This window comes from Tetrao urogallus, assembly GCF_951394365.1.
Source record: "Tetrao urogallus genome assembly, chromosome: 35".
NCBI classification, from domain to species: Eukaryota; Metazoa; Chordata; class Aves; order Galliformes; family Phasianidae; genus Tetrao; species Tetrao urogallus.
In genome coordinates, this window is record NC_136848.1 from 287,637 (window position 1) to 300,566 (window position 12,930).

At 53.2% G+C, this 12,930-nt stretch overlaps 1 protein-coding gene across 2 annotated transcripts; it reads right to left on the reverse strand.

Moving 5' to 3' along the window:
- Window positions 1–2,403: 2,403 nt before the first annotated feature.
- On the reverse strand, window positions 2,404–7,815 carry SMARCD1 (SWI/SNF related BAF chromatin remodeling complex subunit D1; the record flags this gene model as incomplete). Of its 2 annotated transcripts, XM_079547938.1 has the most annotated exons (13): window positions 2,404–2,457; window positions 2,682–2,783; window positions 3,017–3,139; window positions 3,485–3,620; window positions 4,026–4,123; window positions 4,236–4,397; window positions 4,496–4,597; window positions 4,923–5,039; window positions 5,529–5,651; window positions 5,924–6,046; window positions 6,139–6,181; window positions 7,318–7,505; window positions 7,648–7,815. In XM_079547938.1, the coding sequence occupies 13 exons, from the start codon at window positions 7,813–7,815 to the stop codon at window positions 2,404–2,406; spliced, it is 1,539 nt and encodes a 512-aa protein (XP_079404064.1). The 2 variants fall into 2 exon arrangements, with proteins under 2 accessions (XP_079404064.1, XP_079404065.1); XM_079547939.1 differs by lacking the exon at window positions 3,017–3,139.
- Between the last annotated feature and the right edge of the window lie 5,115 nt (window positions 7,816–12,930).

Sequence of the window (12,930 nt, forward strand, 5' to 3'; positions counted from 1 at the left end):
GGCGCTGCGCAGCACGGAGCCCAAGGGCGCTATTTGAAGGTTGTGCCTGGTGGGGCCGGCCCGGCCCGCCCCCCGCCCGCCCCGATCCGCCCCGCCGAACCGGGCACCGGCTCGGCCGCGGTGCTCGCTACCCCGGAGCAGAGGAGGAGCGGCTCAGGTCGCTCGCAGCCGCCGGTACAAAGCCTTTTCTTTCCTCCCGATAAGTGCCTTTCCCCCCTGCCTCCACCTCCCCCCCCCAGTAGGAAATTTGAACCGTCTGACTGCAGACCCAGAACGCAACCCAGCCTTAACCTCAGCGGCAAGCAGCAGCCCTGACTACTTGACCTTAGGAGCTGCCCTTGCTTCTGTGCTCAGGATCTCATGAGCGTCCTCAAGCTTTGTGCAAAGCGTTACCTAAGGGCAAAGTCCCTTCTGCACAGCTCTTAACACATCCAGGTAACCTTTTTCTCCAAATTTTGCGGTGTGGGCACTAGGCTGGCTAGCATTCAGCAGCAGCTTGGCCACTGGATTTCCCTTTTTGCTCAAAATCCTTTGCTCTTTTACCACAAAAGCACCCTGGCAAGGCTCAGTGGACTCCATCAGCCAGAGATCCTTTCAAGAAAGGCACTGTGCAAAAGGCTGAAGTGGGAAGAACATTTTCTCTGCAGTTCCTTAAACCAGCTGGCTTTGTTTAAAAAGTGAAATTAATCCTCTTCCTTCCCAGGCAAATACACGAGTTGTCATCCACCAAGGCAGCTGCTGAGAGAAAGCGTACTGTCAGCACTGAAGGAGGACAGCTTCTTTCACAGGCTTTTATTAAAATTGGGTGACATCTACAAGGATACAGTACAAAAAAAAAAAAAAAAAGTTTTGGTCCATGGGAAAAAAAAAAACCCAACCAACGTAATAGTTAAGAAAAGCAGTTATTCTGCAACAGCTATGTTTGCCTACGCAGTGTTCAGCATCCTTCATGTGCAACTACCCTGAGGAGTCACTGGGCTGCTTCATCAGCACCAAGACCTTCACCCCAGTACCACAGAGGAGCAGTTTCAAAAGGGGGCAAAGGAGAAGGGGAGGGTCTATTACTCACAGACATGTGGGAACACAGACACGGGTAGGGCTCCCAAAATCACAGCAACCTTCCCAACCACACCACAGCAGGGTGCAGGGATGGGGAGGGCTGTCAGTAACATGGTTTCGCAGCTGTTCCAAGAGAACGCGACCAACTTTGCTTTACAGTCCATTTGCATTACAGTTCCAAGCAGAAGTACTGAGATCTAGGCTGAGAGAGGTCCTTCTCTTACACCTGACCCCTGGTTCACTAGTAAATAATTCCATGAAGAGGCATAAGAGCTGCTACTCCCCATGGTAAAAAAAAAAGTCTACTTGTACATTCCTGATCCATAACTTGACTCAAAAACACAGGAGTTTCAGCATGGAAACATCTGCTAACTCAATACATGCTTGGGGCTTCCTCCACTCCCAAGGGATGGATCCGTACTCCCAGACCCACAGGAAGGAGCCTCTGGTCCCCACAGCAAATGACATGTGATAACAGTCCCAAAGGAATGAGCATACAGTACTCTGCCCCTGCACAATTGCACTGGGCAGCTGCTGCATTCCCTCCCTCTACAGGGAAAGCAAGCAGCCAGCTGGCTTGCTGGAACCATAAGCCGAGGCTTTTTCTCAGCTCTCCAGCACTTCCACATCTGTGCAGTGAGACGATGCTTCATCTCCCCTGTGATTCCCAGCTCAAGGCAGTCTTTCATGAACGTGAAGGGAGCAGGACAAGGAAAAAGGGACAAGGGAAGAAACAATTCTCTATGCAGTCCAGTAACTTCCTCAAGGAGGAGAGTGACCTGTGAGGCAGCCCAGTGCAGCAGCCCCCTCCGAGTGAGGGAGGGGAGGGCTGGAGGTATGTCAGCATCCTGCCCACTCCATCTCCTGGTACCTTGCTACTAACTGAGGCAGAGACCAGACTAGCCACAGAACTCTGCCCTTTGAGCAGATCCTGACTTCCCAGTCAGGTCTCATGTGTGCCACAACTAGATGCTAGTTGAAGAGGAACGGGAAGAGGAAGAGTTTCTGAACTTGAGAGGAGCTCAAAGTCAGCATTCAAACTGGCTACTGGGGACACTACAGGCAGCACGGAGTCTAGGGGAGGCTCTTGGAAGCCTTGGGACTGACAAGGCAACAGTCAGGAAGAAAACCAGGTAGAAGTGTGTACTTGTTGGAGCCTGTCTGCTTGCCACACCCCAGAAGACCCCAGGTGTCGTAGAGCTGCCCCAGCAGACAATGCCAGGATGGATGACGGTGCAGGCCTTGGCACCACAGCGTGGTTACGTGAGCCTTAACTGCGTGCTCTGCAGCACCCTGTCTCCACAAGCAGCTCTGATGCCTTCTGGATGGGGAGGAGATGAGGACCTATGTGTTGCGGATTCCCAGGGCCTGCTCCAGCTCCTGCCGTCTTTGCTGAACCTGGAAGAGAAGAGTTGCAGCATTAACACAGACAGCAGCGCAGTGTTCAAGTACCACAGGGCCCATCTGGATGGGGCTGAAAGCAAACTGGGGATCATAATGCACTAGCAGTGTCTGAAAGCGAGGCTTAACACTGCCCCTTTTCACCAGGGCATGAGCCCCAAGAAGTGGCAGTTACACCAAGCCACTGGGTCTGGAAGGGACCCCTGCCTGGGGACACTCACCTTGGAATAGAAGTATCTGCACACAGCTTCCTGAGCCCATGGCTGGAAGTAGAACTCGGCTCTACGCTCCTCTTCAGGATTCCCAACAACATCAGTCATCGTCTGAAAGCACAAAGGACAAAGCAGTTCAGGGAGTACGAAAGCTCTGTGCTGAACAAAACTACACCCCCTTTGCCTCAAAGACACTTCAGTTCAGTCAGGTCAAGTCCTTATGTTTGATTTCAGTTCAAGTCTTGCTTTCTGAGCAGGAAATTGCCTTTCTCTCTCTGTGGGAGCTAGTTATAATGAGGGAAGCATGTGACTGGATCCACCTTCCACACAAGAAAAGCTTTTACCTTCAAGTCCCGGCACTGGGACTGGAGCCAGTCATTGATGAAGCCCTGAGGATCTCGGGCAAAGCTCAGCATGAACTCACGCTGGGTCTTCAGCTGGTTAATTGTCTCTATTGTTTCATGGATCTGAAGGAGATAAGCACAGCATTGGGACTGCTGAATAGGGAAAAGTGTCAGAGAAACATAAAGAGATCCAAGATGAGAAAGTGAATTCTTATACTCTGGTTGGTTTGTCAGATAGGATTCACAGCTCCCAGGTTCCTGCTGCAAGGGTTTTTCCACTGACCATTTGCTTTAAAACTCTGCTTCGGGTAAATCCACCTATCTGAACACTGTTGCCCTACTCCAGCTTCCAAATGCCCAACAGAGCAAAGCTGAACTGTCACATTCAGAGCTCATCTTGCTCCACAGATACACTCCTATCTGGTAATCTGGTAATGAGGATGGCAGATCTGAAGGAGCTGCTCTTACCTTGTTATCCAGAGCAGCAATTTCCTGTTGACTGGCAGTTGACAGCAGGAATGAATTCATCTGAGTCTTCAAGGTGTCATCCACCTCCACATCGATGTCATAGCAGGCTGTTTTCTTCTGGTCATTAGGATCAACACTGGGGGCATCCACAAGAAAGGAACCAGAAAGAGTGAGTAGTTCAAGAAGCCATCACATCAAATTGTGACTGTTCTGATGCAGCACAAGGACTGCCAGAAGGGGTAAGTCAAGCCAGTGTCAGCTTCAGCTCTAACAGCAAACAGCAAGGCTTTATTGATGTCTTTGCTGCATATGGACTAAGTGATTGCTCCAAGCAAATTTCTACCCACACACGTGTAATGAAAGGCAGTATGAGTGAAATGTGAATGTGAAAGAGGGACACAGTGTCAAAGTTCTGTGTAAAGAAATAACAGCAGGCAATGCAGGGAAACTACTACGGAAAAGTCAGAGCACATCCCATCATCTTCCTGTGCCAGACTCATCCATCCTTTCCTCTCCTCTTTCTAGAAACAAGAAGCCTCACCTGATCACATGATTAATGATGATCGGTTCTGGAGGCATAAGCAGCGCATGAAGCCTTTGTGGAATTTCAGAGAACTTCATCCGCTGGGATTCAAATATCTGTGACAGAAACACAGGGCTAAGGCAAGGAGCGCAAGCTGTGCCAGAGACCGCTGCCAGCCGACCAGAGAAAGCTGAAGCAGTTGCTCATTCCCACCACAAATCCCGTTACCTGCTGGAGGTATTTGTCACAAATGACGTACTCCCGCTCGTGAGGGTCCTGCAGCTTGTGGGTCTTGATATATTGCCACAAAGCCTGGATGATCACTGGGCGAGTCTGAGTGTGGATCCCCAGGAGACGAGCCAAGCGGGGATCCAGTTTGAACTGGGGAGGCTGAAAGAAAAAGCAAGGAGAGGTGAGATGGGACTTATGGCCACAGAGACAGCAAAGCAAATGCTATGTATGCCCAGCGCTGCTATCCAACATCTCACCTGGTAATCGAGCATCAGAAGGACAGTGCAGCGCACGTTGACGTCTCCTGGCCTCTTCACCTGGAAGCCATCTGTCTCCTGAGTTGTAGCAGTTCTGTGCCACTGGAATATGGGCAACAGGAGGGGGATTTAGCTGCACCCACACGCTCGACTCCTTTTGCTCCTGCTGCTTGCCACCCAACCTCACCCACAACAGAAGATTCATCTTATTCCCATTTATAGTTGGAAACAAGAGTTAATGCATTTATTCAGAGCCCAGGCAAGTCAGTGGAAAAGCTAAGAATTCAAGAGAATTCAGCCCTGGCTCCCAGCCACTTGTTAAAGCCTTAAATACCCCACTTCACAAGTTACTAATTACATACAAATTCAGTCTGCTGGAACAGCAACCCATCTGTAGAGATAATACAGCAAAAAGAAGCAAGCTCACCTCTACCAGGTGATTGTCAGGGCCATAGAGGTCTTTATCAAGTTCAATAACCAGAGATTTAAAGAAGGATGAGAACTTTCTTTTCTGTTTGGTGGCATCATATTTGGACAAAGCAGACTGCAAGCAACACAGGAAGGAAGAGAGTCAGGAGAGCACGTTCCAGGACTCAAGCACAGGCAAGGCGTACGACAGTGTTCCTTTAAGTTGTGAACACTTACATTCATCAATACATGCTCGAAAATCAAGTTCCAAGTCAAAAATGGTGAAAGACTGGAGATAAAGACGAGCTTGGAGGAATTAACTTACTCAGCAATTACATAAAATGCGAGTGCCCTGCTTCTAAGAGCCAGGGTACACAAGTGCCACTGATAGGCTCTCACCATTAATTCTTATAGCTATAAGAACTTTGTATAACTCATGTTCTGCCATGGGGATACCCATCGGTCTCCGAGTTGGGCTCTCGGTCTCGTCACCATCAGACTCCTTGGAAAACAGAGATGAAGGAGGATATCAAGCCCTTAGCTACACTCCCAGACACTAGGAAACTGGTTCAATTGCCAATTCCAGATCCATAAAATCAACTCTGTGGTTGGGTGTCTCACTCACATCTTCTAGCAGCCGTCCTTCCACTCGAAGCTCCCAGGAAGCCACTGTTCCTTCACCATCCTCAGCATCCGACTTGGCAGGATTGAAGGTATTGGAGATAAAAATACGTAGCTTTCGCTTTTGCTGCAGGAAAAAGCATCAGCTCAGTATTCATTCTGAAGGAAAGGGATGAGAATCTCGCTTATGTTTTGTTAAAACAAAGCTTAATTTTCTTCTTTTCCTCATATATCCACTCTCTCAGGACAAACAGCATAGAGAGAGGCGGTCTTGGTTCCACCCCCCACTTAAGTCTCGAGCATTACGGTTCTTTATATGCTTACAGGGATATGACACAACCTTCAGAGCCCTCCTACTCTCCTGATTACAGTAAGAATCTCTAAACATCCCCTGCCTACCTTAATGGGCCGTTTCAAAGCCTCCTGGATATCCAAGCGTTTCCTCATGATCGTCTGGTCCAATTTCCTTTCGAAGGCCAGCAGGTCCATATAAGCTTGAGACTCAGGCACAAGTTCACGAATCTACAGCAGAGCACAAGCCAATCAAAAATGCTAATCTCCATCAATTCCCCCACATCTCATAACAGAGGCTGTCAAATGCACATGCCACTCACCCTCTGAGGTAGAATTTTGTCTGCCATCTTCTTCTTTTTAGCACTGTGAAGTAAGGAACACATTAAAATGACAACCACTGTACTAATTAAGAGTGGACCCTCAAAAAAGGAGATGAGGTTTGTCTGGTTTAGGACCATGGCACCAGCAATGCTCTCAGCCCTACAGCAGCTGATCACAATACATCCCCAAGGAAAGCACTGAAAGCAGGGCTGCATCACTGAAAAGGAAGCACTGACAGAGCAACCAAAGGGGCTTATGGCTCAATTTGCTTTAGACAGACTTTTCTAGGAGACTCAGCATTACCAGTATTACCAAGGCATCACACTGTACTGCCAGAAACCGAATGTAAACTTGCTCTTGTCCAGCAGCTGCACATTACTCTTTTATCTGCTGGAATCTCCCTTCTCCCAGAGAAGAAGCTGCACAAGAACATCAAAGTCTCTTTCAGCCACCCAACAAAAAGCAGCAATGAGAGCCCCAGGCCTGGCCCTGCACACAGAAAAGCTTTGTGCTGCTATAAGCAGCCAGCAGATGACACCAAGTCAGCGCCTGCCCCTTCAGAGAGGACTCTCAACTCGCTCTGATGTCAGTGCCTGCCCACACCCTGAAACACAGATCTTGTCCCATACGGCTTTGTGGGGAGAGAAGTAACATGTCTGCGCCCACCTGGGGATGCCGTGAGCACCCTCACTGCCCTGGGGATGCACAGAGAATGCTCTGAAGACCCCCTGGACCTAGGATGCCCTGAGATTCCTCCTTGCCCTTGGGATTGTCCTAAGGAACCCTGCTACCATAGGAATGGCCAAGAATGCACCCAAGACTCCTCTGCTGTTCCAGGGATGTCCTCAGGATCCCTGCTGCTCTGAGGATGCCCAAGGATGTTCTGAGACCTCCACCGCCCTGGAGGAGCACAGGGAAGACCTGAGAGCTCCCATGGCTCCAGGGACCCTTCCTATTTCAGGAATGCCCAAGGATATCCTACACCCCTCACTGCCCTGGGGACACCTGGCAGCATCCAGTGGACACCCATTGCCCCAAGAACCCCCGCTGCCAAAGGGGCACCCGAGGATGCCCCACGAGCCTGGCTGCCCCAGGATTGTCCCAGGCATGTCCGGAGCTCCCACCCCCCGCCGCTGCCCCAGCGACTCCCGGAGCCCTCCGCTGCCCCCGGTCCTTACTTGTGGTTGCGGTTGGGCACCGCCTGGGGCTGCACCTGCTGCAGCTGCTGCGGCGCGGGCCTCTTGCGGGCCTGGTCCAGGCCGGCCTGCGCCATGCCGGGCCGCACCGCCGGGCTCCCGCCGTACCCGGGCGGCCCCATGGAGGGGCCCTGCGGCGCCAGGCGGCTGCCCGGTAACATTCCGGGGCGCTGCGGGGGGAAAAAGAAAACCGCTCCAGTGCCCACCGGGGGGGGGCCGGCCCCGTCCTCGTCCCCGCCGCCCCCGCTCCCTCCCGCCCCGCCCCGCCCCGCAGCGGCCCGCACGCCCCCACCGGCCCCTCCCCTGCCTCACCGGGTAGGCGGCCCCCGGCAGCGGCGAGCGGTACAGGCCCTGTCCCGGGGCCGGGCCCATGCGCACCGGCCCGCCCGGCGTGCCCGGGCCCAGCGCTCCGGCCCCGGCAGCGGCCCCGCCGCCGCCACCGCTGGGAGTCACCGACTGGAAGCCCGCCCGCGCCGCCATCTTCTCCAGCACAAAGGGGAGCGGACCGGAACCGGAGCTCTGACATAGAGTGCGCGCGGACACCGCCCTAGAGCGGCACCTCCTGCAGAGAGCGCCCCCTGCCGGCGGGAGGAGCTGCTGGTGATGGGGAGCGGGGGGTGGGGGGTAGGAGAAGTTGGGCCTGGAGAGGGGGAAGGGACGGGGTCCTGGGGGGTGCGGGGGATCCTGGGGGGGAGTATGGGAGCGTGAAGGGTCCTGGGGGCTGCAGGGATCCTAGGGGGCTTCAAAGATCACTACTGTGGGGGAATAGAGTCCTAGAGGAGAGTGCTTGGGGGTATGGCAGGGTGCTGGGGGGGTGCACAGGCAGTGGGGAGGGCAGTGGGAGGGGGAGGGGCCGTGGGGGGGAGGGGCGGAGGACTTGGAGAGGGCTATGGGAGGGTGTTGGGTTTGGGGGTTTCAGAGACCACGGGGTATTTGTGGGGGGGATGCAGAAGGTGTGGGAAGGGGCAGTGTCCTGGGAGGGGGGTGCACTGACCATGGGGAGGTGCATATGAGGGTGCAGGGTCCTGGGAGACAGTGTTCATGGCATCGAGCCTCGATGCTGTGACTGAGTGGGGGTGTGGGTGCCCTGGGTCCCCCATTCTCACAGGTTCCTCTGTCTGGGACTGCTTCGCTCAGGGTTGGGGGATGCTCGGAGGGGGATTCCTCCCTCAGCAGCTGCTGCACAAGGCACAGCGCTGAATTAAAGGCCGCTTTTTGCAAGTATTAGCATTACTTTCCCTGTCCCCAGGGCACTCATCCATGTGGTTGTTCATAGACCAGAGGGACCTGCATCCAGCCTGCATTAATACATGAATAAAAACTAAGAGAGCAGTCACACCGCAAGTATTAATTAAGCAATTAATGACGATCATGGGCCATTTAGGAGGCTGTCCTGTACAGTGCGTGGCATTGTTGACTGAGGAGAGAAGTGGGGAGATGCTGGCACCTTTTCCACCAAATTCAGTGTTTCCTGACCTCGATGGAAAACAGGATGATGCTGTGAGCACAGCCATTAGCTGTTGTCTCAGCATCCGTGTGTCCATGCAGTTAATGTAATGCCACCTCCGACAGCCTTGGCGCCTGGCTGCCTGATGAAATATTCATGGGGAGGAGAAGCGGTGGAACTTATCTGCTCCGTATTGTTCAGATGCAGCAACTTCAAGTGAGGCTTAAAACCCGGCAGGAGCCTTTGGGCAGGCTGGGAAGTGCCTGGGAGGGACAAAGGGAGGGAGAGAAAGGAAGGGCTGAGCTGAGAGATGAACTCTCTCCAGTAGCAGTTCTCTGTCTGCCTGGAATTTGGGAGCCCAGCACTGCACCCAGTGCTCCAGTTGTGGCCTCTCCAGGGCAGAGTAGGGGGGAGATGCACCTCTCTCTCTCAGCCTGCTGTGCAGTGCACCCCATGGAATCATTGGCCTTCTTGGCCAGCAGGACACACTCCTGGCTCATGGTTACCCTGTTGGCCACCAGAAGACCCATGTCCTTTTCTGCAGAGCTCCTTTCTAGAAGCTCAGCCCTTGTCCACTCCTGTAACCCACACTTACAAAATGCAGGATCCTAAGAGATCCCTGAGCTGAGCGTAGCGTTGCCCCAGCTCCCTCTCTCCAGGGATGTTCTGTTGCCAGTTCTCCTTGTCCCCTGTCATTAGCTGTGTTTCATAAGAAACGGGGGGGAAAATAACCCAGTGTCTCCTTACACTTGTCCTTTCTCCTTCTCTCTGCCTGAGGGTTTGCTTGGTTCACTGCTCAGTGAAATGCTACCCGTGCACCTTCGTTTCCTGCACCTGCTGGCATGAGGCAGCTCTGCTGAAACCTTCCCCAGCCCGCGTGGCTCTGGCTCCAGGCAGCCGAGCAGCATCCAGGGCTGTGTAATTATAGCCCAGCGCCTGTTTCTGCTGGCAACGTTAGCAGAGAGCAAGTGGTAACCAGGAGTTATTGCTGTGGAGGAGAGGAGGTGATGCTATCTGTGCTGCCACTATCTGCATGGTGCGTGATTAATCCTTGCTCTGTAGGGTTTCAGCAGCCACACAATCAACGGTGTGCAAGCAGGTGCTTCCCAGCAACCTCAGGCTGAGGCGTGCAGCACCTTGTCCTCGCGTGCATTGTCAGTGGTGCTTCCTGGGGAGTGTAATTAACTCCTTGTCTCGTGCGCAGTGTGCACCAACAGCCTTGGATGCACACTCTACACGCATCACACATCTTGCAGCACGCCAGCTGTTTGCAGCCCATCCCTGTAATCCTGAGCAATGCAATGATCCTTGTTCCTTGCTCTGCTGGTGTATGGATGGTGTGCACATCGGAGCCTGGAGTCAGAAAATGTACAACTTGTCCACTGCTCTCGTTGGGTCCTGTCTGGCTTTTGTCCATGCACCCATCCCTCACCTATTTCAGGCTCCAGGGCTGGGAATTGCTCTGTCTGTGCTGCTTTTGGGGTCCCTGCACCCCTCTACGAGGCTGTTCCAGGCTGTGACTTGCACGCTGCTTCCATCCGCAGCAAAGACCTCAGGCTGAGGCTGAGGATGCGATGTGAGGTTGCAGTGGATGGAACCCAGCACGTTCTTGGGCAGCTGGGGAAGAGACTGTGGAGCTGAGCTGCTGCCTGCCCCTGCAGCAGGAGCTGCTGAGTGCCACTGCAGAGGTAGTGAGCATAGTGAGCTGCTCTGGCTTCACAGTGTCTGCCTGCAATTAATTTAGGTTCATTAACTCCCTTCTGGGCTTAGCTATATCATCCTGTTCCTATTCAAAGCCCACCCTGTGGCCTTTGCAGCACCAGCTCTGGCAGAGGAGGACTGGAATAGCAGCAAGTCTCTTCTAGTTTGAATGCACACCACCCATCTGCTATTTCCAGGAGCAAGTTTGGCATTTCAGCATACCCTGCCCACTGCCCGTTTGCTATTATTCAATCTCCATGGGGTCCCTAGGGCTTTTTTGGATGCCCAGTGCTGGATTTGGCATGCTACTTTTGTTCTTTGCAGCTAGAAATCTGAAGGACAGAAACTGTTTACAAATGGCTTGTACTACAGCTGCTACTAACTTGGTTAAAATAAAACCAGGTAATATTTGAGCTGGTGACGCATTTCTGCTGACCTCAGGGATCTGTCCCAAAACGGAAGCGTTGGAGCTGCTGAAGATCAGCATCTGCACAGATGTGAATCCTCCTCCCTCTGCTTGGGAGCAGAAGTCGATTCCCATCCTCCAGCCCCAAAGCATCTACTGGGTGTGCTCATGGTGGAACAGGACCAGGGATGTGGGGCTGGAGCCCACCTGAGCACCAGGGCTCAGTGAGGAGCATTTCCCACAGCACAGACAGGCTCGGTGCTCATCAATTTTATCATTCTTTATATCGTCGTTAAGAGTAGCAGGTATTGATGTACAATGCATCTGTCATCTTATTGTGCTTCCTATGAAAATGTGTGTACATAGTACAGATACCAGAGAGAATTCAACACTTTATACACTTGAAGGCATTCAGAGATCAGTAACAGAAAAAAAAATGGCACAAGAACAAGGCCTAGATGCTACGGAATGGATATCTACACTGATATGATGCATGTATAGATATATATATATATATGTACACATATATATATAGTCATATATATTATATATAAGAAATATAAAATGCAGATGGCATAATAGAAACAAACCAAAAGTTGTATGTTCCAACAGGCGAGCCTCAAGGTCACATCCCAGCCCCATCTTTAAAAGCTTTAACGGGCGAAAAAGGAAGAAAATAAATACATGAAATGCAGTGAAACATTAGGAAGAATCCATAAGAAAATTTATGGATGCGGCCAACCTTTTGTCTTTGGGTGATTGCTGGATAACAAAGGACTGACCCCCAGTTCCTAATTTTGGTCAGGAAGCAAATAATAATAATGAGGATAATAATGGGGAAAAAAAAAAGAAAGGGGGAAAAAAAGTCTAGAAATAATAACTACTAAAAAGACTTATTGCAAAAGCTCTTAAAGAGAAGAAGCACTTCAGCCCCAGGAAGGCTCTTGCTTGGTGTGGGGGCTGAGGGTGGCCAATGGCCCCACTGCTGGGAGGGGGCAGCGATGGGGAGAACTGGGGGGCCCGGGCCGTGAGCTTCGATGGTGCCCAGGGCTCATGGCCCCCAGGGGTGGCCGTTGTTGGGGGTTGGGAGTGGGGTGGGAGCCTGCAGCCCTGTGGCCAGTGTGCCAGAGGGTGTCCCTTAAATCTGTCCCCTTGTTGATGCTGGGGCTCCTATGGCTGCCCAGCCAACTCAGTACCAAGGGGAGCTGGAGATTTCCTTAGGCTTTTCTCCCCGAGGACAGTTGTTTTGAGGGCTGCATGGGGGAACCCCAGATTTCCTGGGGACTGCGGGGTAGAGAGGCCACGCTGTGACAGGGCAATGAGGCCCCACACTGTGACAGGGCCCCACACCATGATGGAGCTTCACACCATAACGGGGCCTCACACCGTGACAAGGCCATACACCACGATGGGGCCCCAAGCCATAACGGAGCCCTACACCATAACCAGGCTGCAGGCCCTCTGCGGTTCCCCAAGGCACAGCCCTCCACCCAGTGGCCCAACGTTGCCAACCCCGGGGCGGAGGCCGAGGAAGACATTTTGGAGAGGTGGAGCCGCTCCGTTTTGTGCACATGGAGCGGCTGCGGGCGCCCAGGCAGGGCTGTCGTGGTGAGAGACGGCCCAGGGGGCTCTGCTGGGGCTCTGAGATGATGCCAGGCACGGGGACAGGCGCAGGCTGAAGCCTGGGGAGCAGAATGAGCATGGAGACGACGGACGGACGGACGGACGGACAGACGAACAGGGCTGTGGATGGAGACTCTGCGGCCCGAAGGCTGCTTCTTCTTGGCTTCTGGGTTTCTAGTTAAAAAGGCCGAGGGGAGCCGAGGGGGAGGAGACGGGGCAGGCCCGCGCCCCGGCCCGCTGTGCGTGGCTCCACGGCTGGGCTGCAGCCTCCTCGAGTCTCTGAGCCAGCGCGGCCCGGCCCGGCCGCCTGCCCCAAAATCTGAGGCCACCGCTCTTGTCCGCATCCCGCCGTGGCTTTGAGCGAGGTCCCCTGGCTGTGTCTCTCCTCTGGGAGAAGGGCAGCTCTCCGGAGGGCTTT